Raw genomic sequence first — 26,668 nt, forward strand, 5'->3', positions numbered from 1 at the left:
ATGGGGGAAGATCTGCCTTGAAAGGGCTAAAAAACACTGTGGCTGTGTCTGACACAGGCTCTTTGTCTGCTGCTAGCAGGAGGCACTTCGGGTTTTGTGTAGGCAAACTGATAGAGCCAGGACTGAATCACCTTCAATAATGCCTCTTCAGAATTATTCTAAAAGCACAAAAATGAGCAGGGAAAGCTGTTTAATTTTTTGCAGGTAAACATGTGAAACTATTTTTCTCTCTGAATTGTAGAACCTGTAACACCACAAAGCCTTTTAGAAGTCTCTAAGAGCTATTAATTTCACATTTCCTGTAAGCAATTCAGCATTCTCTTGCCAGTTGTTCTATTTTTTTTCCCATCTGAGGTGTTCTCTTATTTTCAACACTAAGGAAGGTAAAACACATAGATGTTGTGAGAGATGGAAGTTTTACTGTGACATACCCACCAACATATGTTATTTTTTGTTCCAAATGAAAGAAATTCCAGGTCACTTTTAAGTTATGGGCCAATACTCAATCAAATAGGATCCTCAGTGTCTACACAACACAAAGCCCTGCCATTTCTATCTTTTTGACACACTGTAGACTCCAACAAAGCTGATTAAATCTTTTATAGTGTTATATGTTGTACTTAGAGCAACTGAAATTGGTTCTCATTTTTTCAGTGCATGACTAGGTAAGAAAAAAAAACAAATAAACCACTTACTTTAATTGGATGCAATCTGTATGTCTGTGTACAAAATAAAAATGAATAAGTTTATGATTGCAAACTGCCTAGCTTGGTTTAAAAATGCATGAGAACTATTTCTAAGTTTCTGTGTTAAAGCTGAATTAAACATATAAGATAATCTTTAAAATTAATAAGTAATACAGATTTATTTTTTAAGCTAAAATACTTAGTGTTGGCCCTCAAAGCTAATTTTTCATGTGATTATAGAACACAGCATTTTGATGGTAAATTTTTACCCCAAAATCATAAATAAAACATGCATGTTGATACTAACATCATCTGCTGAAACATCTGAAAGTATTGCAAATGAGATGAAAAGTTTGTGTTTTGCTGTTTAAAGTTAGGAGCTAAAGTATCAATGCATGTTCTACTCCTGCCTTGTTTTTAAAAATACCTTATGTTACAAATTTCATCCAGCCCTGTGAAATTCTGTGTTATTTAGGGCTCAAAAACTGTTTGTGTCTTTGAATTCCAGTTCTGCTGATGGAAAAGGGAGCTTGCTAAATTCCTTCTCAGTCCATGGACATTGCAGAGGTTGTGAGGGAGTGCATTAATGTTCATGAGATGCAGGCCTTGGGTTTCCATCAGAGCTTGGAATTGCTGTGATCCACTGAAAATCTTCTTCTAAGGGGATCCTATTTTGATACAATTTCTGTGTCTAATGAAGAGCTGAGCTGGACCTCGATGGAAAGGTCTGTACAGAGAGGGATGATGTGTGTAAATGTGACACACTTTTAAAGTGTCAAACAGACTTTTTAAAATGTCTATTTGGGGTGCTGCAGAGCTTTGGGCGGCTGCTGCATCCAGCTGTTCTATCGCACAATTACACTGCTTTATAAAGAACATTTACAAGTGACATTTATACACTTTGGCTATGTAAACATCTACAGTGGGAGTGTTGATGTGTTACACTCTTGCTGGCGTTGGGTACTTTAATTGTTCAGGTAATTAACACTTTAGTTCACCTCGTGGTGCCATTTTCTCAGTGGGACCCCAGCAGCAGCCGCTGCTGTGCCACACACAGACATCCAGTCATTACAGCAGTTGGCACAAGGCAGCCTTGAGATGCGTGACACTAATTAAATCAAAATCTCCAAATTAAAAATAGGTTCCTTATAACTAATGAGGAGTGACCATCTACATGAGACAATATTCATTTTTTACTTCATTGATCATAAATTATTGCTGTGGTGTGTTGTAGTAAATCACCAAAAATCCATTAGCAAAGCTTTTTTGTCCCTGCAAGTACAAAGAATATTAATTATTTTTGCTTCCTGAGAACATAATTTTTTTTCTTTCTCCTCTTCATTGACAAATGTTTGCAAAGCCATTCCTTAAAAATAACCAGGGAATATAAGTTAACAAATGACTTTGCTGATGCTGGTAATACAAGGACCTCCCTTTATATTCTGATACATGCCACATGCAAGAGCTTAGTAAATGTGTGGGTTAGGTTTTTAATTTTTAGGGTCCGTGGCAAAGAGCAGAAATTCTCTCATCTCTATGGGAAGTTTTACCACTCAAGCTCAAGCTGTGGTCATTGAACGGGATACAAAATGCATTGATGCATAACTGCATTGTGTTGGGCCATTGGGATGAAGATTGTAATGGCAAGAATTGTTTTACCGTTGTTTTTAATCAAAAAAAAAGCTACTGCCACACTGAGCTTTGCAAGACCAGACAGAGATTTGATTTTTAAGAGAAAATCATGCTAGATGTGTTCTCTTGTTGGTTCTTCATTCTGGCTTCCAAGCACCAACCAGTTTTCTCTACAGATAAATATCTTGGTTAGTGTTTCCTAACTGCAAGGAGGATTTTTTTTGTTAGCTTGTGTGAGATAATGTTTTATCTTCCATACTAGCTAACATTGCAAGACTACGTCTTTTTATTTACAGCAATTTTACATGAAAATTTGAAGGTGAAATGTGAAATTTAGGAATACTTAAGCCATATCAGAGGTGTAAAAACTATGCAAGACGTGTTTCTTATATCTGTATTCACAATTTGAGGTTATTACAGAATGGGGACTGGGAAAGGTGAGGTACTATATTAGCATGGTAGTAGGTCTTATGTGTATATGAAGCAATAGAAATAAGGTTCTGATTTAAGCAAAATGGCAAAAATGAGGAGATTTATCTTAACTTCAGTAAAGGCTGGATTTTTATATCCTGTTCCATAGGAATGAAAATGTCATTTTGCATAGAGGTGCAACTCTGCTGACAATAACAGTAGACATTCCAACCTCATCTATTCTTTGAATGTATAATTGTCACTGACGTCAGAAAAAAAAAATTGCAAGCACAAACATATTTTGTACTTTAGGTCCTTGTAAGTTCCTCCAAAAAGTGAAGTTAGGTGTTTGTGTTACTCTTTGCCCTGAACTTAATTTTCATTCTGGTACAATGTTGCAGTGCTTGAGTATTATATATTTGTTAATTTATTTATTACATTGAGCTCCTCCACAGGGAATAAATATTGGAACTACCCAGGCTACATTAATCTCAGTTCCTCTCCTTTTATCTTTGCCATCACTTGTCCTTTGTTTATTCCTGTAACCACAGCAGCGTGGGTGAGGTGAAGTTTTGTGTTCCAGTTGTGGCCATGGATTTTACTGATTGCCCTGAATGAAACAACTTTTTGTTGTTTCAAAAAAAACAAAACAAAACAAAACAAAAAAAAAAAAAAAAAAACAAAACAAACCCACAACCCCCCCCAAAAAAAACCCCAAAAAACCAAAAAGAACCCCCCAAAAAAACCCCCCAAAAAACCCCAAAAACACACAACCCAAAAAACGTCCCCAACCCCAAACCTAAAAAAAAAAAAAAAACACTTTGTCACTGTGTTTAATCTAGAAATGGTTACATTTACAGCTGTTCAGTGAAAAAAATACCCCAATCTTGTTGAATGGCAGCATTAGATGGGGGTTGGCTGAGGAGGTATCTTTTCTCCCTTTGCTAGGTGAATTCTCTAGCTTGAGATAATTTAGGGATGCAAAACATCCAACTCCATTTAGAAATACAGATGGAGTTTGCTGTTAATGAGCTGATTTTACTATTATCAATCTGAATACCTGCATGGCTTTTATAGCTTCAGTGGCAACATAAATGTTTGGTGGAAACCACACCTAATTCAGGTCCCAGTTCTGGTGGCTGCTCTTGGTCTGACCTCCCCAAAAGCTGTGCTCTGCCTCCAGCCCCAACCCAGCCTGAAACTGCCCAGAGGGATTTTTGGATCATGATTCAGCACTGAGCTGTTTCAGAAGGATTTCCTCCACCTCTTTTTTTCCTCTCCATCGGTTTTTGTGCAACCTTCAGCACAGCTTTCCCCCTGTCTCCAGTGGCCATCAGCTCCATTACAGGAGAAAGGATGAGTCCTGTGGCTCTGTTAATTATTTACATCTGTGCAGTGAAGATGAGCAAGTGTCTGACACACAGAAAGCAGTGAGCAGGAAACAGAGCCAGAGGGGAAGTGTTTGCTGAAAAGCTGTCTCAAACAGAGCTGACAGAGCCCTTATTGTGGTTTGAAATGGAGTATTTCAAAAATCAAAGTTGTTGTGTAATATTAGATTTAGACTGTCTTGCTGTTTGCTTGTCTGGTGTGTACAGATCCACAAAGGAGAGAAGGGGAGTGTAGAGCATTACTCTGCAAGTGTGATGCTCATAAAGACAAAATATCCATATTCTGGATATTTTGGAACTCACACCTGTGAGTTCATTAGTGCACAATTCTGGTGCTAAGGGTGTCACAGGAGTCCAGGAATGGGGAGTTTTGTGAGCCCCTGTGAGCCTTGTTAAGCTTTACAGCCTGATAACATTTTGAACTGTTTTGCCTGCTGTAATGCACAGAATTGGGAACCATCCTTTGGAAGGGAATTTTAATGTGGATTTTTTTTTAAAATTTTTTATTATTATGTGTTATTGAATGACCAAATGATATATCACAGAATCATTTAGGTCTGAAAAGCCTGCTAAGATTATTAAGTCCAGCACCACTGTGTTCACCACTAAGCCATGTTTCCAATGGCCACATTGTCTTTTAAATATCTTCAGGGATGGTGACCCCACCACTGCCCTGGGCAACCTGTCCCAGATCCTGATCCCCCTTCTGAGGCAGAAATTTTTCCCAATATCCAATCTAAACCCCGCCCTTGTGCAAATTGACTCCATTTCCCCTTGTCCTATCACTTTGGAGAAGGGACATTCCCCACCTGGCTGTGCCCTTCTGTCAGGAGTTGTGCAGAGCCACAAGGTCCCCCCTGAGCCTCCTTTTCTCCAGGCTGAGCCCCTTTCCCAGCTCCCTCAGCTTCTCCTGGGGCTCCAGACCCTTCCCAGCCCTGTTCCCTTCCCTGGACAGCTCCAGCCCCTCAAAGTCTGTTGTGTATGAGGAACACAAAACTGAGCACAGGATTCAAGAGGAGGCTTATGCTGATCCATGCAAATCCTTGATGGGATTTGGGATGTTTGGCTGGGATGGCTGTTTTTGTTGGATTTGGGAATGTTTGGCTGGGGTAGCTGTTTTGGTAGGATTTGGGAATGTTTGGCTGGGGTAGCTGTTTTGGTAGGATTTGGGAATGTTTGGCTGGGGTAGCTGTTTTGGTTGGATTTGGGATGTTTGGCTGGGGTAGCTGTTTTGGTTGGATTTGGGATGTTTGGCTGGGGTAGCTGTTTTGGTTGGATTTGGGATGTTTGGCTGGGGTAGCTGTTTTGGTTGGATTTGGGATGTTTGGCTGGGGTAGCTGTTTTGGTTGGATTTGGGATGTTTGGCTGGGGTAGCTGTTTTGGTTGGATTTGGGAATGTTTGGCTGGGTTGGCTGTTCTGATTGGATTTGGGATGTTTGGCTGGGGTAGCTGTTTTGTTTGAATTTGGGATGTTTGGCTGGGGTAGCTGTTCTGATGGGGTTGGGAATGTGTGGCTGGGGTAGTTGTTCTGATTGGATTTGGGAATGTTTGGCTGGGGTGGCTGTTTTAGTAGGATTTGGGATGTTTGGCTGGGGTGGCTGTTTTGGTAGGATTTGGGGTGTTTGGCTGGGGTGGCTGTTCTGGTTGGATTTGGGATGTTTGGCTGGGGTGGCTGTTTTGGTTGGATTGGGGAATGTTTGGCTGGGGTGGCTGTTTTGGTTGGATTTGGGAATGTTTGGCTGGGGTAGCTGTTCTGATGGGATTGGGAATGTTTGGCTAGGGTATCTGTTCTGATTGGATTTGGGAATGTTTGGCTGGGGTAGCTGTTTTGGTTGGATTTGGGAATGTTTGGCTGGGGTAGCTGTTTTGGTTGGATTTGGGATGTTTGGCTGGGGTGGCTGTTTTGGTTGGATTTGGGAATGTTTGGCTGGGTAGCTGTTTTGGTAGGATTTGGGATGTTTGCTGGGGTAGCTGTTTTGGTAGGATTTGGGGTGTTTGGCTGGGGTGGCTGTTCTTGTTGGATTTGGGATGTTTGGCTGGGGTAGCTGTTTTGGTTGGATTTGGGATGTTTGGCTGGGGTAGCTGTTCTGGTTGGATTTGGGATGTTTGGCTGGGGTGGCTGTTTTGGTTGGATTTGGAATGTTTGGCTGGGGTAGCTGTTCTGGTTGGATTTGGGATGTTTGGCTGGGGTAGCTGTTCTGGTTGGATTTGGGATGTTTGGCTGGGGTAGCTGTTTTGTTTGAATTTGGGATGTTTGGCTGGGGTAGCTGTTTTGGTAGGATTTGGGAATGTTTGGCTGGGGTAGCTGTTTTGGTTGGTTTTGGGATGTTTGGCTGGGGTGGCTGTTTTGGTTGGATTTGGGAATGTTTGGCTGGGTAGCTGTTTTGGTTGGATTTGGGAATGTTTGGCTGGGGTGGCTGTTCTGGTTGGATTTGGGATGTTTGGCTGGGGTAGCTGTTTTGGTTGGATTTGGGATGTTTGGCTGGGGTAGCTGTTTTCTGCTGCCTGTGCAGAGCAGAAGGAGCTGTTGACACCCCCAGGTAAAGAGCAGACCCTTGTCACCAGGCGTCTGACAAGTGGAGCCAGCACAGGTAGCTGCTGGTCAGACTGTGGTGACTCAAAGGCATCTTCTGATTTCTGAAGTTCTTCATTTTCTCCTTTGTTTCTGTTTGCTTGGTGTTGGTTTCTACAGCCTTAACTCCTCTCTTAGCTTTGGTCATAAGCCATGACTTTCGTGTGCCGGAGCTGCATTTGCTCACTTGCCAACTCACAAAGCCACTGGTTGCCACTGGTTTCATTGTTTCTTTGAAATGTTGTTTTGAAGATAAAATGCTGTGTCTGCGAGGTCACACTTCTTGTGCTGTTCTGCTTTGCTCTTTTCAGTTATCCACATCCTGCTGTAAATGTTTATTATTCTCCTTACATGGGCAGCTGAATACCTGATTTGATTGGAGGTGACTTCAAATTTATATTAATTATCAGTCTGCATGGTTGAATGCAGCATATGGATAAAAGTAACTATGGATAAGGGGTTACTTATGCAGCATAAATCCTTATTAAATATTAAATTCTTTCTTTGCATATATATAAGATAGCACAAGGATAAGGATTTTAAGTCATTTCCATACATTTATCCCAGTGTTTCAAAGTCTTGGTATTAGAAATGTGCCTCTAGTCTGTGTAAAAAATTGACTTTATAAAGCAGTTGTGATACCATTAGATACCCTATGTGTTTAGTTTATATGAACTCATAACTACAGAAATTAATACACAGTATTCAACCTTTTGTGAGAGTTCAAATATTTAAATTTAAAAAAATGCAAAATCCAATACAAACCCCTCTAAATTTCCCATAGAAGCAACATCTTTATTAAGGTACATTATGTCTTGTCTTGGCAGGGGCAGAGACATTACTTTAAGAAGCTGTGATTATAAGTTTTCTAAATAACAAGCACTTTTGAAATTCCTTTTTTTTTTTTTTTGATAATAAACTGGGCAGAAAATAAATTGAAAACCTCACCTGTCAGAAGACTATTCAATTAAAATGGTATCAGATATTTTATCTTTGACTGCATGTTGCAGGTTGTTTCTTGCTATTGAGAATGATTTTAAAGAATAAAGTTTTGAAATCAGCTCTGCAGATTTAAATGTCATATTCCACACTCTGAGTCCACAGGAGCAATGGTGTACCATCCAGTTTCCTTCCAGTGAGTGTGACCTGCTGTGACCATATCAGAAATGGCTTTTCTAGGTGATTTGTCAGCCAAAACAATCTGGATCTGAAATTAATCTCTCTCCTGTTTCCAGCCTGTCTATTTCCAGGCACAGGTTGTTTTCTGGAGATTTGGGGAAAGCAGCAATAATCTGCGCACCTGGCTACGGAATGTGCCTGGCCTTGGCACCCTCCCCAATCCTGAGCACCACCCCCTGTCCCTAGGGAAGCACCAAACACCCTCCCCTAGGGCTGGGACAGCCCTGCAGCCCTGGGGGGGCTCCCCCATGGCCCTGGCTCAGCCCCTGCAGCTCAGCTCTTTCCCCATTCCTCAGCCATCTGTTCCCAGACAATTACTCACAGAAACACTTGGATATTCTGCTGCCTGAGCTGCCTCTCTTGAGCTGCTTGCATCCTCTTTGCCCTCCAAGCAGTGTCCCAGGATGAATGTTTGAAACATCGAGATGTTGTATTACCATAATTGCAGCCAGTAGTTTTGACTATTTTTCCACCAACTGGCAAGGCTAGGAATTATTATGTCTTTTGAAGGGAAGAAAAGACACCATCAGTCTTTTATATTCTTAGCATTCTTGCACCGATGTAAAATACACCAAGATTATTTTGAAGAAGAACACTTTTAAATTCCTTTTCCCGAAGTTCACTTGATAACGCTGCCAGAAGTGGCTGTCTGTTAAAGGGAGAGTGAAGAGGAGTAAACAAGATAAAAAAAAAAAACCTGCTCTTCTTTATTTGCATTAGACATTTCAGAAAGTGCAGCAGCTGGGAAGGATTCAGTGGGAGAAGCAAGTGCTGCTTCAAAGGCAACATGCAGCTTGATTTGCCTTTTTAATTTTTTTCAGTTTTTTCAATAGAGGTTGTAGAAATTGTGGGCAGGGAGGCCTGCTGACTTTCTATTGGCGTTGATGTTTGAGAGTTATTACCATTTAGAGTTATTTTCAGACAAAATAAGTCACAAAGCTTCTATAAAACAGGACTTTCTGGGACTGAAGCTTATCTTCATTTTTAAGTCAAGTTGCCTTCCAAAGGATCATGCTTGTAACAAGTCAGAGTACAAAGGAATTTATCACATGAATAAGGGAATCACTTCCAATCTTCTCCTTTGTGGTGGACAACGTTTCTCTCAAAACCAAAACAATTCAAGTTATACTTCCTGGAGTGTTTTTCAGTGTCCCATCCTATGTTCCCAATCAAAGAACTCTTAATTAGGAAGGTACTCTATTAGTATTTTGAGTTAGAGAATATGTTTAGAATTGCACAATGTTTGTGTTCTGGAGGAATCTTGTGTTTTAAGAGCAAGTAGAATCAAATCAAAAATGTGATAGACAGGAACGTGTCAGACTAGTCTATTAAATGTTTAAGTGTTAATAAGAGATTCCTTTTTTCCCTCATTAAATTTAGGACATATGTAAATATATTTATATGGTTTTGGTTACAGATCCCAAGTTTTCTGTTTGCTAAAGTAGGAAAACCCTCTGGTGATCTAAAGTTTATAGTCATGCAGGTACCATGGTTCACATGCTTCACAGATCTAATTTTTTTTTTTTTTTTCAAAGAATGTTCTCTGTTTTAGAAGCAAAGACTTTTTCACTCCTCACATTCTATCACAGATGCTCTTACACACAGAATAAGCAAGTTATCACTGGAAAATCAGAGAAGTAGTTTGGTTTTGTTATGTGCCAGATGCCTTCAAGTACTGATGCAGCTGAGATGGGAATCAAATTAAACTCTGTGTTTTTATGTGACCTACCTGACACCGAGCTTTGGGCTGCTGTATTTATGTTCTTCCTTGAAAGGTCTGCAGAGTCAAAGCCGTCCTGGAGGAGTGCCTGGCCTTGCCAGGGGCTGTAGGTACTGTAGGTTCACGGGATGCTTCATGGCATGAAGTGTCCTGCCTCCAGGGTACAAAATGAGGAATAGAATGCCTAAAACCCAAACTCTCTGGTTCTCTCTTTCTCATTATCATAATCAGCAAATCCAGACATCTGGGATAAATTTTGATCAACTTTCAATGTTCTGTTTTTTAAGTTCTTCATGTATTTTACTGAAAAATGCAGGGAATATGTTACTTTGTGAAACGTTTCAATCCCTCTGCATTTGAATTGAATAGATTTAAACCTGGAACATGGTGAGGATAGTTTGTGTTTCATCGTTGGAGCACACAAATCCTCTGAGACAGGGTACATTCATGCACACAAGCATTACCTTTCCATGCCTAGAGCCAGTGTGCTGTGTCCCTGTTAATCAGGAATTCCTCAAGGATGTCATTGGTGTCCCTCAGGGGTACCAGGTGTGGAGCTGGAAGGTCAGAGGAGGGAGCAGGGCACTGCATCCCTTTTTCTGCACAAGGGATGGGCCCTGCCAGGGGCTCCTGCTTTGCTTGGGGAAGGAGAGCACTGCCCTGTGCTGTTGGGGGTTTTCTAATTGGGACAAATTTTGTATATTAGTTTTTTTATTTAATGGTCTGTGCTGAGAGGCATCTCCATTTGTTGTAGAAGTTGTAGATTCCCCTCAAATGGTTTGTCCTGCTGACTCCAAGAGACAAGACCTGAGAAAGTTGAGATTTTCCAACTTATTAATTGGAGAGCTTTCAGCTATTTGGAGAACTTTCAGTGATTTCTGTCCTTCCTCCTGGAGTTAGTGCCTTCAGGGAGGTGAAAGCATCTTGCACTTGAGCACTGTGCATCCAAGGATAGATTTTCCTAAAGGACTATTACAAGCTGCACAGACCCAAGGCTCCAACACGAGAAATCAAGGAGGTTCAAGCTGTTTTCCTAAAAATTTCCTTAAGTCTGTATCTAATGATATAAAATGTGTAAATTATGGTTCAACCTCGAACTGAGCCAAACCCTTCAGACCTCTAAATGTTCTTTGCTGCGTTAAAAATCTCAGTCTTTATAGTGTGGAATTATGGGGGGAATTTTATCAGTCAGAACCATTTCTAAGAGATAAACAAAAGTGATTCTCAAGAGTCCCTAAGCTCCCTTAAACTCCCTGAACCAAATGCTTCAGGGAAAAGGGGACAGAGAGGAGTGATTGCAGCTGGGGTGGTATCCCAAAGGGAGCAATCACAGCATCCTTATCCTCCCCCTTCCATGCTGGACTCTGCAGTTTCTGAGGCAGTCTCCTGGGCTGGAGCAACAGTTTCTCTCATCTAATGCAGCCACAAAGATGTGACATTGATATATATTTTCATAAATATCTACAATTATCTGCATAGCACAACAGTGGAAGTAAATACTGGTACCTGTTACTCTTGATATGACTCTTGATATATTCGCAGGTCCATTGAAAATCTTACGATGCTTTTTAGTGTCTGCAAAGATTATTTTAGCAACTGTAAGACACCTGTATTTTAGGAAATAATCCTCTGAGCCATTGATTTGTAATTGCACTAATTATTTCTTGGTGACTTTATGTGTGATAACAAGGCCTTAAAATCTGCCAAATAAACAAATTCTTCAAAATGAACTAATACAGAATGCCACCCTTAGCTTTAAAAAGGAAACAAAGTGCAGAACTTTGTTTGCCTTGCGGTAGATGTAAACATGTGTAAGAAACTTTCCATCTGTTCTTTAGGTCCTGAGGAGTTGGATTTCAAGTGCAGCCCGAATTCCATCAGCTGCATTGGTACCAACAAATGCATCCACTTGTCCCAGCTCTGCAACGGGGTCTACGACTGCTCCGATGGCTACGACGAAGGAGTTCATTGCAGGGGTGAGTGAAAATTGCTTAACCTCAAATCTTCCACTGCATTCTCTTTTTTGGGTTCAAAGAGAACCAGAAATCACTCCTTGGGAATACATGTAGGTATATATGTATGTGAATATGTGTAAAACATCCAAAAGCAAACCGATAGAACTGTATTTTATTTATAGAAGTGTATTTTAATTTAAAGCATGTTTCAAGTTAATTTAAAAAATATTTTGTGTGAACAAAATGCAAGTAAAAAACACACAGAGATTTTTAGACTTTTCCTGCGTTAGTTACTAAGCTTATATGATGGAAACTCTTCTATCAAAAGAAGGATGAGGAAACTTTACTGAGCAAAAGTTGGGCAGCACAAACAATGTTTGCCACAATGAATTTTCTTTTCCTTATAACTTATGCTTAAAAAAAATACAAAGAAAACCACTGAAAAATATATCAAATTTGCTATGAGCATTATCAATAAAATATATCAATATATATCAATAAATACATCAAATAGATCACTAAAATCTATCAAATTTGCTATGAGCATTATTTTGCATGGAGGACTTTGTTTCAGGAGTGTTTTATGCAATTAATCTACTGTTTGATAATGTAGTCACCAAATTCTGACCATGAGAAATCTAAAATAGAAATTGGTGAAGGTCAGCTGTTTAATAGCTCAACTGAGATGACTTTTTGAGGTCTGCATTGGGGATAGCTTTAGGGCCAAATCTTGGATACCTTGAATCAGTTATTTTTAATCAGCAGATTTCCAGATGAATGATTGTTGATGATGTTCAACAGATCTGATGTTCCAAACCAGAAACCCAGAGACAGGTGCTGGGACTTCTGCTGCAATGCAGAATGACAATATACAGTGAAAGATACAATTAATGGTAGAGTTCAGAAAGTTAAATTAGAATTTAAAATTTCATGTGGACATATTTTCAGAGCTGTCAGAGTAAAATCTAAGCCCACACCAAAAATAAGCCACATGGAAAAAAGAAATTAAAATTAGGAAAAAAAATGTCATCGGGAATTAATCAGTGCAATACTGCTGACTTCACAAAACTACAAATAGTTATTTTTATATAACCAGGTGAGGATATAGGCTGTCATAAAATAGATGAAAATTCTTATTCACAGTGATAGGAATCATTTCTTTTCTTGAAGGCTCGACTGTTTTATAGTCCTTGTTCAATGAGCATTACACAAAATCAAAATTTGTGTCAGCATATCAGGTTTAGCACTGGGCCCTGCATCCAAAGAAACCCCAGAAGTTAAACTGGCCAAAGCACTTTTTGGCCTATACTGAAACTTTCTGAAGTTGCAGGTGAGTGTTTTTCAGAGAATAGTATTTATTCATTAGGTTCTGTTTAATTTATGATCCTCAATATTTCATGATTTTCTGTAATTTACTCTGGATTAAATGACAGAGGATTAAAAATCTCCAGTTATGAATAATTATTATAAATGTCTTATATTCTTATTGTATTTTAAGTCTTTAAACCACAAGATTCATGGAATCAGAAAAAAAATATGGAGTAAAAGTACAATCCTATGTTAGTGGCCATGAAATATGTTTGCTTTTCTTATTGTACACGTGTCCTGTCTTTTGGAATGTGATAGTACAAAAAATACCCAATCTTTATTCATGTCCTTTTAATTAATGCTCAAATGCACTTAGTAAGGTTCATGTTGATTCCCATTCCTTTCTTTATTATCATACATGAATATGAAAGCTTCCCAGTGGAAAAATTAATGTCTGCTTTAATAAATCACCATAGAATTTGGTAAAACATTCTAAAAAATATTTCTGCTAGACTACACGGAATGAAGTGTCATTATCTGGGAAATGGTTAACAACTCATTAATATTGATTTTTCTGGCAGTTCCATATTTTTACTTGCTTAGTGGGGGCAGAATTGAAAATATCAGTGGAAATATCAGCCAAAGAATATAGAAAACCATAATTTTACGTTATGATCCTGTAGTTTGTTACAAGGAGCTGCAGCTAAAGTGTCATTATGTTACATTGTTATATATCAAATATTTGGTATGAATTCCTTATAGTTGTAATTATTGTCTCTCTCTATATATATGTGTCTGTTTATCAGAAAAATGTTTGGGTAACCTTTGAGTCATTCTTCATTACTTTCTGAGTCTTGAACACACAAGTCATATTTTGAGCTCATTTGTGGCCAAAAGTTGCAAAGTTACTTCAGAAATCCAGCCAAGCCCTTAGCTTTTGCCTTCTATTACTCTCACGAGAGGCATTATCAATTGTTCTGTAATTAACAGTGGTCATGGGAAATTTGTGATCGAGGAAGGCAACAGCAATTTTCAGTGTTGAATTGCAAGGAGCCCAGCTGCTCACAGAGCTGTGCTAAAGTCATCTCTTGCAGGGGACACTGATAGTGCTGTGCAAATAAGTCACAGTCCAAGCACCAGGAAAATCAGTTGTGGTTTGAAATATGGGGATGTCACCAAGGCAAAGCCCATTTCAGGGCACAGCTAACTCCAGAGGGGTGAAATCTCTAAGAACTAATGGAGTATAAGCATCCAGTAAGTGGAATTATTCTAATTTCTGTCTCTAAATTTAACATTCTCACGTTAATTCATTATTAAGGAGCTTTTAGAGTTGTATTCAGGCCTGCACCTTTCCCTGGCAAGGGGAAATATGGCCATTGCTCCAGTGTGAAATGGTAATGTATGGGAAATTTCAAGGGAATAGTAGTAAATACAATGACTTTCCTGTATTACCATCTTTTATTTCAGGCACATATGCATTTTTGCAGGTGAATGTAATGCATAAATTCAGGAGAGGTTGTGGCAATATGAAATAAAAAATGTTTTATTACGCATGGTTGTTTCACATTATGTGTTCCAATGTCCTTCAGAGGAGAAAGGGGTGTGTAATTCACTGGGTTTGAACCTCAGAGCATACAATAGTGATAAGACATCTGTACTTGGTCATTTTGGACTCCTTTTCTTTATTTATCTAATTGAAGAATGCTTTAGAGAGGCTGAATAAGGGAGAAATCAATATATATATTAACCCTTCCCATAAAAGAAGGGTTTTATATATATATATATTATACTGGGGATGTTCAGCTTTCTGAAAATTCCAGCAATTCCACCAGGATCCATCCGTGCTGAATGGGGAGGTTCACACCCATCATCTCCTGGGAGAGTTTCTAAAGCTCAGATAAAATTTACCCGTGCCAAACCTGGAGCCAAGCTCGAGTAGTTCTAGTTGAAGGCTGCTCCAGATCTGCTCTTGGCAATTTAGCTTCTTTCTTTGACACACCTCTCCAGGCTTCTTTGGAGAGCCAGGCCTTTATTTCGGCTGCATTTGCAGCCACTTTTACTGCTCAGCTGAGCAATGAGCTGAGACCTCTCCTGCCCCAGGGAGCTGCCAAATTATTGCAAACTGAACTTCTTAGTTCCAACTCTTTCCTTCACAGGGTTTATCCCAGTATGGGGCTGGCTCTGGTTCTGTTTAGTTAAAGGTGGGCTCATGTGCCTGCAGCTTGTTCCAGTCTGATTTTGAGGTCTTTTGAAGGCTAAAATACCTTTTTTTTTTTTTTTTTTTTTTCCCTCCTGGAAGTTTTAGGAATGGCTCAGGCAAATATCTGTCATGGGGTAGTTGGAGTTACCTGGCCTTGAGTATGTAAAAGCATTAGATAAAATTCTTAAGATAATTTCTAGAGAATTGCAGTCACAATCCCTTGAATCTTAGTAAAGGTGGTTTTCTTTTCTTTTCTTTTTTTTTTTGTGGTTGTTTTTGTTTTGTTTTGTTTTGTTTTTTTGTTTTTATTTATAGGTCTGCTTTATATATATCTGTATATGGCACACAATTGAAAGTGGCGTGCCAAAATTGGGGTTTGGTCTGAGTTAGAGCTATAGGAAACTAAAACTTGTACAGAATATGGAGATCTCCTTTGTTAATTAACTAACTTATTATTTAGTAGCTCCTGGAATATCTGTGCTAATATTTTAGCTTTCCAACCAGAAAATGCTTAAATAATACTGCAAAAAATGCCAGTGTAAATAGAATCCTTCCATGTCTTCAGATTATTTGGATCTTTATTAACTGTGATCTGAACCATAATCTCTCAAGTCTCCAGTCAATAAAATATTCAAAGGCAAACTCTGGATCATTTAGTATTAAAAAAAAACTCCAGAGCACATATTGAGAAGTTTTGGCCAAAAGCTGTTCTGTTTCAGCAGCCTATAATCAGAGTATTGTTTTTCTGTTTAGGCTTTTTGAATGAATTGTTATCAGAAGATGAAGATAAAAGCTGCTATTACTCAATCGTGTTTTGGTCTGGTCTTTCTACAGCTGAAACAGTGGATATTTTAAGTAGTGTTTACCAGAGGGCAAAATACAAATTTCAGAATATTAAGGAAAATTCAGACCTTTCAAGGATGATGCAAAGTTATAAAACTGAAAGATATGGACCTGCATTTAGATCCTAACCTTAATTTTTTTCTTTTTTTTCTCAATTTTTTTTTTTTCCCTAGTGAAGTGGTGTAACAAGGTAACAAAAACCCCCTGAAACAGTCAGGAGTTATAAATGTCCCTCCATTTTCTCATGAGAGTTTTTCTGGAAGTAATGCTCACCTGCATCAGACTTCCCTGTGAACTCATTTGATTTATTCTGACAAGCTTTGAATCACTCATCCTTTAAGGCTGTGATGTACAAAGCCTCACATGAGGTTACTGAATCCTGGAACCCCCAGGAAATCCCCCCGAGCTCCTGATGGACCAGTGGGGCTGCTGAAACCGTCAGGTAACATTTGCAATGATTCCCACTGTGACCACTCTGCATTCTGCTTCGAGGTTTCCATTTGGATTATGAGGCAGAAAAGAGAAAGAGCAGGGGTATTAAAATTAAAAAAAAAAGGAAAAAAAGAAATGAAAACCTGAGTGGTTTTGCTTTGGAACAGAGCTCCTAGTAAAGAACTCTATTTGTCTGACTGAAGGCTCAATTTACATAATTTAGTATTTTGATTTCTCCTCATTTCAGCATCCAAACATCCAATTTCTTGTGTATCTTTCTTGTATGTCTTTCCTATACTTTTGCCTCAACAGAGCATGATGTGGCTCATTTAAATTAGCCAAGGTCATTTAGTCTATTCTACTGTCAAGACACAGAAGTCATGGGCTTGGTGATTTAATAGCTTTCCATCACAAAATCCTTTTGCTGCAAAGCAAATTAGAGGAGGATGGTGGGGGAATGAGCAGTGGAAGACATTTGAGTGATGTGATTTCATCCTACCTTGATGGGCTGCTGCTGAGGAGTTTTTAGGCTAGAATTCACAAAGGAAAGCTGTTGTGAAGGTATCGGCATTGTCTCTGTGGCAAATTAAATGTAGGATTTAAATGTTTGGCCATTTATGGTGATAATATGTGACAGCAAATCATTAACTGGTTCATGGTTTGTAGAGAGTGTTCTGATCTTGTCCACTGGAGGAGCAATGTGTGCCCTGTCTGCTCCCAGCCAGTATTCCCATTTCAGTATCCACTTTCCTGAGAGAAAATGTTGGCTACTGTTCCTTGCTGGTGAATTTAAGTGTTGGTCAGGTCTGGCATCCCTGAATACACATTTTGATCAGTATTTTTAGCACACACATTTAAATACACATGCTTTCTTCAGGGCACAGAAACCGTGCTTGCAATAGCAAATGCAGGGTTGGATGGTTAATCCATGGAGTTCTACATTGTGAAAAAGAGGAGTAAAGATTACAACTCAAATATTTCATGCTTCCTATGATCCTGTTGCCCAATAAAATGCACAAAGCGTAGCGTAGATGTTAGTCTGTCATATTTGGGACAAGATGATGGTGGTTAAGAGGGCCAGTTAGTGGTGGTTAACTGGTTCATGGACAGGGCTGCAGAAACCCGAGGAAAGCAGCTACAGTGAGTGACAAAGGGGATGGCAAGGAATGATCTGAGAGATCTTTATTCTGCCTGCCAGGGATTTAGGTTAAATGCTATTTATCGTTGCCTGCTGTTGTTGTTGCCTGCTGTTACTGTTTTGAGGCTGCCCTTTTTTGAGAAAGCAAACATTTAAACTCATTCTATGAGCATCTCCTTTTCAGTTTTACTCAAGATGTTTTGTTACCTTTCTGTTGATTAGTGTGCAGAGTTACCTGGTAATTTGTCCCTGTTAACAAACAAATAATCTAATAAAACTCCTTAAGGAGTAAGAAATGCAGCAAGTTTTTTGTATAAATAAATCTCAAAGGATTTTTTATGAAGATAAATACTCTGGGCATAATCTCTGTATCAGGAGTTCCAGACGTATTTGCATGGCAAAAAAACCCTGTGACTCCTAAACTCAGCCCACGAGCAGGAATTGCAGCTGTGTAGCTGCTGCCTGGCTGCCATTAGATCACATCACAGAGTAAATCTTCGCTGTATTTTCAATATCCAGGCCTCAGGGACAGCTTTTCACCGAGCAGAGACTGGGACCTGACACCAAATGCTTGTGAAGCACTGGTAACCTTGAGGCGTAGGGAGAACGACAGCACAGGGGCTGTCTTCAGCTATCAGCACCTGTATCTGAGGAGATGGGATAGCTTAGACATCCTGAAATCTTATTTAGAAGGAATAATGCTTTTTTACAGTTTCCTTTTGGGCATTTTTTCCTCTTTTTTTTTTTTTTTTTTTTCCCCAGGATATCCATAAACTATTACATTGAGAATTTAGTGTGAGAATTTAATTACTATTTCTTGCATTAACTAATAGTAAAATTATATCTTCTGAAGAAAAAAACACATCTGAGGCATCTGCCCATCAATAAAACATGTCATTCAATTTCCATGTACTCTTTTTCCAGTGACATTATTTGCCTATTCATTGCTTCATTCAACAGTGTTAAAATAATTGGGCAACCTGGTGTTTGAAGTGAGGGGAAAAAAAAAAAGTGACAGGCATGTGCGCTGAAAAACGTGATTTTGGTCCTCCTAGAGCAATTTATAATGTCAGCCTAAATTTACAGAATGGTATCAAATTGGAGACAGAGAAGAAAGAAAAGAGCAAATTCTGGGGCTAGCATCACATAATTTGTCAGAAGTGCAGTTGTCAGTTTTCTGCCCTGGGAGCCCTCAGCCAAGCTACATTATAAGACTTGGTTTCAAGTTCTTCCACTCCTTGCCTGGGGGGATTTGACTTACCAGCTCCTGATCTTCCCAAGGTGAATAAACAAATAAGGAAACTACATCTGTTCTGTGAAGGGGATACTTTGGCTCCTCGGGGCTCTTTTCCAGGAGCCATAAACAGTTAAACATTTATTGTACAAATACTTGAAGCTGCAGGAGCGTTCATTTGCATTTGCAGAGTGAGTTCTGGTCTCTCACTTGTTCCCATCTCAGCAATTAGCTGTGTGTTGTTAACCAGAGTGGTAAATTCTGGGAGCTGGGGTAGGAGTATTCCTACCTGGAATGCAGATGCCTCTGCACAGCATCCACCTGCCTGACCACCTGTACACAGAGCACAGCAGATTCTGCATTTTCACACACTGCAATTCATAGCTGAAATAAGGAGAAACTATATTTTTTTCTTCCAGACAAGGTCTTTGCTTCCCTACCATTCCCTACTTCTTGCGTTTTTCAATTTTAAGCTCATGGAACTGTATAATCCAAAAAGCCTAAGTAACTCTCAAACTGTGTAATATAGTTTAAAAATTAAAATTTGCCATTATTTCTGAGACTATGATAAACAAGTCAAGATGTCAGCAGCAGTTTTAAGTGAGATTGATACTACTCAGTGGTGTGAAGTTTGCTTTGACACATTGAGAAATTACTCTTGCTCTTCCACTCAGAAGCAAGAACATGCACAGAGCGTACAAAACCTGATTTTCAGAATTCATTATACCCTCTCAGATTCCAGTCATCTTTTCTCCACAAAATTCTATGAAAGTGTAACTTAATCTTTAACTCAGTGCAGTAATGCTCATGATTTTAGTTACATGACAAATGTACAGATTAAAATACTGTGAGATGAAACAGAATAAGTTAAAAATTGTGGGCAGCAGGGGAAAAAATACCTGGAAGCAATCAAGTGAAACAGAAAACTGGGGGATCACAGAGCCCAGTCAATGGCAAGGTTCAGTATGATATTTTATTTGAGGGGATTGTCAGGCAGAACTACTGTAAATCAGTATTCTCTGGAACTGTGCCCATCAAAGAATAGGAACGTGTTCCCAGTGCATTGACTCCAACATGGAAATAAAGAGTTTTCCTGGAGATTCCATAATCTAAAAATACTTTACCTCTTGTGAAAATGAGTGTGTTGAAAGCATTGTTGCTGAGCATCGGTGACAGGGTGTACAAGAGAGGGAAAAAAAAAATAGTTATGATGAGACCTGAGTCTTGGTGGAATGAATGGCAGCATTTCAGCATTTCCTTGGGTTTCAGCTTCTGGACAGGGCCTATCCAAATGAAAAAAAAAAAAAAAAAGTTTTTGTTGTTGTTTGGTTTTTTTTTTTTTTTTTGTTGTTTTTTTTTTTTTTAATCCCTTTTATTCAGGTGCTGTAAGGATTTACATGTGAAAAAGAAAAGAAAAGAAAAAAAACTCTAGGTGATTGTTCCATCTGGCAAAAAAATAAGCCATACTTAAAGCTCAACATGTGACCATGACCCACTCTCTGGATATCAATTTTTTTTTTTTTTTTTTTACACTCAGCTGTTGGAAAAGGCTGCTGCAGTTGCATTGGCTGCTCTCTGAGTTATCTCTTTCTAAGGGTGGGATATCCTGGTGAAATAAATCCTGTGAAATCAAACTTTTTGAGACTGCGTTTAGAATCTTTCTAAAATATTCTTTTGTCAATCTAGTCCTTCTTAAAATCCATTAACATGCAGCAAAGTACCAAAAATGCAGTTTGGAAGATAGGGTATCTTGTACATGGGATGGATTACTGGAACAAAGTACCAGTGCCCACTTTCCCCAAGGAAGTGTTGGCCACTAGGTTTAAAAATGAGGAAAAATCAGCGGCAGTCCAGATTAGGATTCCAACAAAGGATTCATCCCATGCACAGTGACACTTCTCTGACTTTTCAGCTTGGTTTTCACACTCATGTGAGAGAGATTCCACAACAGCTGATGTCACATTCCCAGAGCAAGATCAGTAAGGGAGAAAATGCCTGTGGTTTGCAATAAAAGAATCATTCATAGTGGTTCAAGTCCCAAACACATTTTTTAGCCCAACTATACAGAAGGTCAAAATCCTCGCTCATTAAGAACTAAATATGGTCTTTTTAACAAATGCCCTGTTTAATTACCAGCAGGCAATTCAGCACAATTAGTTGCTGTCTAAGGTACTTTTTTTCTTTTTTCTAATGGTCTTGCATATTTCATAGCCTCTTTCAAAACCCTGCATCAGATGGAGGACCTGCTACTTGTTTAATTGACTTTTTCCCTCTCTTAATGATGTGCATCTCCTGGAATTTTAGCAGAGATGAGCCCAGCTTACAAATAAAAAAGGAAAAGAAAGTTCACAATTCTGAAGTAGAAGAACATTTGGCTGTCTTTTCACAAATTGAGCTTTTTTAATCCACTGAAAGACAAGGAAGCAGAGCTACACAAAACATTTATGTGCAGGTCACTTTTAGGTTTCTGCAGGACAGACATGAGTATAGTTTTACATTCTCAGACTAATGACACACAGTGGCATCAGGAGGATAAAAAAGAATGGGAATAAGTTCTGTTCTGCAAAATGTTACATAAAATAAGCACAGTTACATTAAAACAAAATTATTCAGACATCCTGAGGACTCACATTTAAGGTACATGGACACTAAAAATACTTCTGTGAGGCACAACCGTTCTGCTTTCTGCCATGAGCTGACACTCACAATTTATGTTAAAAAATAATCAACGAATTACTTATAAATTTAGGTGGACACAGTTTGGCACCCATACTTCTGTTTTGTGGTAAACTTGAATGTCCTGTGTTCAAAAAAACGTGAAGTGAGCCCTTCAGGAAAACCTGGCAATGCATCCTGTCCTTCCCATGGGAGCTGGATGTTTTGATTTTTAGTGAAGAGAAAAAATATCCCAAACAATAACCCAAACCAAATGTGATGTTGGTCACAATGTCTGCTATTAAAGGATAAAGCCTTGTCCTCTTCAAACTGTAATTTCTCTCTCTTGAGCTTAATGGAGGGGGAAAAAAAAACCAGCTTTAAATAGCAGTGTGGCTTTTAGTGACATGGTGTGGGTTACAGTTCAGCTGCAGGAAAATGAGGATCAGGGAGGGTCCCTCTCTGACTGAAAAGGTTGCTGGGTCCTACAAACGTGTCCTGTTTGGGCTTCCAAAGGAGAACCAGATGAAAGGCAAAAAAAGATGCCCTCACATGATCTCCATAATGAATCAGCCTTTCTGCTCTTTGAAAACTTTTATTTTGAAGTCCACCAATTTCTTGATGTTGTCTGGAAACTGCAGCAAGGGCATGAATCATTCCAGTGCAAAAACAGTCAAGTTTTTGGGATATAAATTCCATGCTAAATGCAGAAATTTGCAATCTCCTGATTTATATCTCTTAAAAAGTCCATTCATTACTTGCAATATTTTTTTCCTGCCAGTCCAGGATTTTTTTTTTCCCTTTCTGATGCCAAAGGTGTCTAGAACTGAGAGGAGCCATTTAGAGAATGCCTCAGGCTTTCTAAGGCTGATCAAGTCAGAAAGAGCCCTTGCTGTATCCAAAGGATATATGTGCTCCATTTGATACATCCCTAGGGATTACACAAATCATACCGAGTTCCCAGCAGGCAGCTGGAGAGGGAAGCTGGGCAGGATGGAAAGGCATCCAGAGCTTGACAGGAATTGGCTGGGTTTGATCCTCACCTCTGGAAACATCCCCTGAGAACAGGGGACAGAGAGCTTTGAAAGGATTCATCTCTCCACTACTGGCACATGGAAAACCAGTCTGTTGGTCTTACAGCACCACTCCTGGTGTTCACCAAAGCACCCAGGAAGTTCTTTTCAATAGATGGACTGTAAATAACAGTAGGAATTGCTGCTGTGTTGGAATCTATCTAAAAGTACTGAGGGAAATACAATTGTGGTTAAGGGTACATCTGCAGGCCTTTGCTGCTGCCTTCAGCTGTGGAAGTGCTGCTCACACAGGGCTTGTTCCCCTAATGAAGGCACAGCTGTGCATTTAGGGATTGACAAAGAGTGTGATTAGGAATTCTAGACTCCCACAATAGTTTATCTGCCTGCAAAAAGAGTTGTTGTTAGCAACTACTTCTTGGAGAGATTTGTTATTGTCTTGTGCTGAGGGCATTTCTAGTGGTAGAAGCACAGAAAAGCTGTGGCAGTTCAGTAAATCTTTGCATTGTCTGGAGTTTATATCCTGCTTCATTTGATCTTGGCGTCTGGATGAGCAAGTGGGACTCTCTAGAATCTGTAAATATTAGTTCAAATAGAAATTACTGGTGTGGAAACCTGGGGCACCAGGAATATTTCTCTGTCTGCTCTGGGGTGCCCTGACCCCCAGGGGAGCACTGACTCTGACCCTCATCCATGGAGAAAGTTTCCCAGACTTCAAGATAGACTGGAATCCACAAAAGTGTGAAATGGATTACAGAGAGCAGTGCAGGTGTGTCACTTGGTGAGAAATTCAGGTTTTGGGATTTTTAGTATGTTGTGGATGGAAGGGAGATGGAGGAGGGCACAGGGTGTTGTCCTGGGTTTTTTCTTCATGCTTCTTCTTCCTTCTTCTCCATGGGTTTGGGTGGCATTTTGTAATTGGGCAGAGAAGTCCACATTGCGCCTCTTTGGGATCACTAACTGGGTTAAAAGTGGAAATAATCTAGGTGTCAGTTCTTAATTGGAGAGTTTAGTGTTAAAAGACCTTGGAACAAGAGATTGTTGGCCATTTTGTGCCTTCTAATGAAAAGCTGCTGAACTCATGGTTGTGAGACTGTTTTATTGTAAGAAATAATAAACACCTGAGTCCGAATGTGAACTGCCCTCTCAAGTGCCTTCAATCCAGACCCAGAGAAACAAACAACTGGGTGTTCCTTTGGTTTTGGTTGGAATTTTTTTGCCATTTCTTATCTCATCCCTGGTAGTGGCATTTGCTTCAAGGAGAGAGGGGCTCAGCTCAGCATCCCGTGCTGATTCTGGGCACAGAACCTGCTGTGCAGCGATCTTCTTCAGCTGTAATGCACATTCTAGCCTCAATTTCTGCTCAGGAGCTCCCCTCCCTGCATGCAGGGAATATAAATGGAGACCATAATTTGTTTGGACTATGTAAAATATATCTGAGGCTTCCAAGGAGCTGACAATGCTGATGTTCAGCACTGTGAGTTCTGCTGGCAGGTAGCTCGGAAATGTTGATTATAGTGCTAAACATTGCTTGTACTCACATCTGGATGTTAAAAAGGACATATTTTGGGGAAAAAATATATGAGGCACAAATATAACATGATAATTGATTTTTTTTAAGAGCCTCTAGCCAACAAGTTGTGGAGTTTTTAATGCAAATTAATCTAGATGGTTTTAATTTTGTTGTGTACAGAAAGCTGGAATATTTGTAAATTAAAAAGTCAAAGGTGAATTTTAAAAACAATTTGATATTATCTCTTTAGCAAAACACCACAGACTCTGACTGATTTAATTATAAGTATAGGTTTTATTATGTTCCCATGCTGATGTATTTTAATAAGAGAGTTGCAGCCACTAAATCCATGCTGTACATAGAAGGTGTTTACTTTAGGAAAGGTCAGGCAATATATTATAGAATTAGAGTTTAGAATTTTGAAAAAAAAATAGATTTCATTCATTTTGATAAAAAATAAAATAACTACTGGAAATTAAGAACAAATAATACTTGGTTCTTTAAAAAAAAATAAAATTTGAAAAGTCACAGCATTTGGATGAGAGATGTCTTGTCCCTTTGATATTACAATGGAAACTCTCGTGTGCTACTTGCAAAGCACAGGTAATTGATGAAATTGGGAAAACAACAGTTGATCAAGAATTTTCTGGATGTGAAGGAGGTGAGGGTGGTGCTGAGATGAAGGAGACCTGTGGATCCAGGCAGGAAAATGAACAAGGGAGAAAGAGAGCACTGTGCTTCTTGAAATTGCAGAGTTCAAATATTTTCTTCCTGGATGTTCTCCTCTTGTATGCTCTGGAAAAAATTTCCAGCAGGAGGAAATAACCTGGAGCTGGTGGATGAGTAGGGCTGGTCAGAAGCTTTGAAAGCACATGTAATGTTGCCTGGAATAGACAGCCAGGCCATTAAAAAGCACGAAAATTGTTGTTACCTCAATGCTTTTTTAAAAAGAGATGTGTGTCACCAGCTGCAGTGTAATTTACTTTCAGAATATCCTGCAAAAAACTTCTCTAGTCTCTTCAGAGGATCATCTAAATATGGATGTTTTCAAGGAGAAAAAGATGATCAATCCAAAACCTGCAGGATAAAGCTTTCATAACTGTTTCGAAGTTCTTTTAGAACTTCATAATCTTAACTCACATTCTTGAGTTCTTCATAATCTTAACTCACATTTCTTGTCCAAAAATGTTTTAAAAAAATTATGTTTGTGTTAAAAATTGGGGGTACTTGATACCTTTAAATTCAGGGATGTTCTGGAAACATGGAAAGGTCTAATGTGAAATGGAGTCCTTGGCACATGATGCAGTGGCCTCTTGTACTGGCTGTGGTATTGGCTGTAATTCCCTGATTTCCCTCCTTAATTACCTGGGTAGCTGGCTGCTGAAGGGCTGGAAGTTTCCCGTGACAGAGGAATGCCTCACTTGATAGAGGGGATGTGCTAGTGTAGTTTGAACTCCTGGGCACTGAGGTAATAATGATTACCTTATAATAATTATGGCTAATCACCCCAGAGACAATTATCACACTCTGAGGTGTGTGCTTAAGGGAAAACCCGTGGTTGTTCCATGGAGCTGGGATCGATGAGCCTGTAAGAGACCTTAGGGTGGAGTACAAACACCCTGGCTGTTCAAAGCACTCAACAGCCCCTTCAGTGACAAATTACACTACCAAGAGTAAGGGAAAATGCTGCTTCCTGTGCCTCGGCGAAAAACAAAATAATTTCTAAGGGTTTTGATTGATCTGCAAAATGAAAGAAAGTTCAAGGGGGAAAACAGAGCAAAGGCTGCACAAAAAATTTAACAGAGCTCAGCCCTTCAGTGAGAAGAAGCAGAAGTTAAGGAAGAGATTTAAAAGAATGGTTTAAATGTTTGCTTTTTCTCCTTGCTTTAGCAGTATTGTGTAATAAGAATCAATGGCTATTTGCCTTTTAAGTCCCCATAATCTCTTGGTGGAATGAAAATCTGAGAATATGTTTCCCTGGCACAGTCAAATGCTTTGTGGATTTATATTGATGAAGATCTGGAGCCTCTTTGCAGTGGTGATATGTGCTTTTAATCCATCCATCTTTCAGCAGTGACAAAAAACGCCTGCTCTCGTTTTAATCATAAAGTTAACTTCAAAAAGGAGATGTCAGTAAGTAAAATAAAGTGATTTTCATCTTTTAATATCACTACAAACCCATTTTTTATTGATAGGTGCCAGAAAAGGTTGCAATCATTGCTCATGGCTTTAAAGCCAAAATACTTTAGTCTGAGCACATTAAATCTGCACCAGTGGCTTTAAGAAAGTGGCAATTACCATGTGGCTTTTGTTCCTCACAGCCAGGGAATGATCAAGTCTGTAAGTACAGGATTCAGGTGTTTTAATCATCACCAGGAATACTTAAATCTATTAATCTTTTTGTTGTTGTTTGACTAATGTTCTGTCGTTGGGCTTGATTTGCCAATGCATTCATTTGTTGCTTGTTATTTTGTCATTGAGTTATAATTTCATTATTCTCTGACCTTCTTTGTCCTCTGCTCATGAAATTGAAGTGCAAGGGTGGTTGATGCCATTTGCACAGAATAAAAAACAATCCCAACTTTTGTTTTCCAGTGAAGCTGCATGGAACATAAATCCCAGTTAGGTTCAGCTGATTTTCTGCTGTGGTTGCACCATGACTACTGGCAAAGGACCAAACAATGAGACAATCCAGCCTGGAGGGTGTCTGGGTGGGTAAGGAGCACAATGAGCCAGGCATCTCCTCCATCATAAATTCACCCAAACTGCAG

General features: G+C 39.2%; 1 protein-coding gene across 2 annotated transcripts in view; it reads left to right on the top strand.

Annotated features, from left to right (window-relative positions):
- LRP1B (LDL receptor related protein 1B) overlaps positions 1-26,668 on the top strand; it is a 623,792-nt gene that overhangs the window by 248,648 nt on the left and 348,476 nt on the right. For both annotated transcript variants that reach the window (XM_038143324.1, XM_038143323.1), the window contains one exon: positions 11,427-11,564. In XM_038143324.1, the coding sequence (XP_037999252.1) occupies positions 11,427-11,564 (138 nt within the window). The remainder of the gene's footprint in view (positions 1-11,426; positions 11,565-26,668) is intronic.

Source organism: Motacilla alba, chromosome 7 (assembly GCF_015832195.1).
Source record: "Motacilla alba alba isolate MOTALB_02 chromosome 7, Motacilla_alba_V1.0_pri, whole genome shotgun sequence".
In the NCBI taxonomy this organism is placed as follows: Eukaryota; Metazoa; Chordata; class Aves; order Passeriformes; family Motacillidae; genus Motacilla; species Motacilla alba.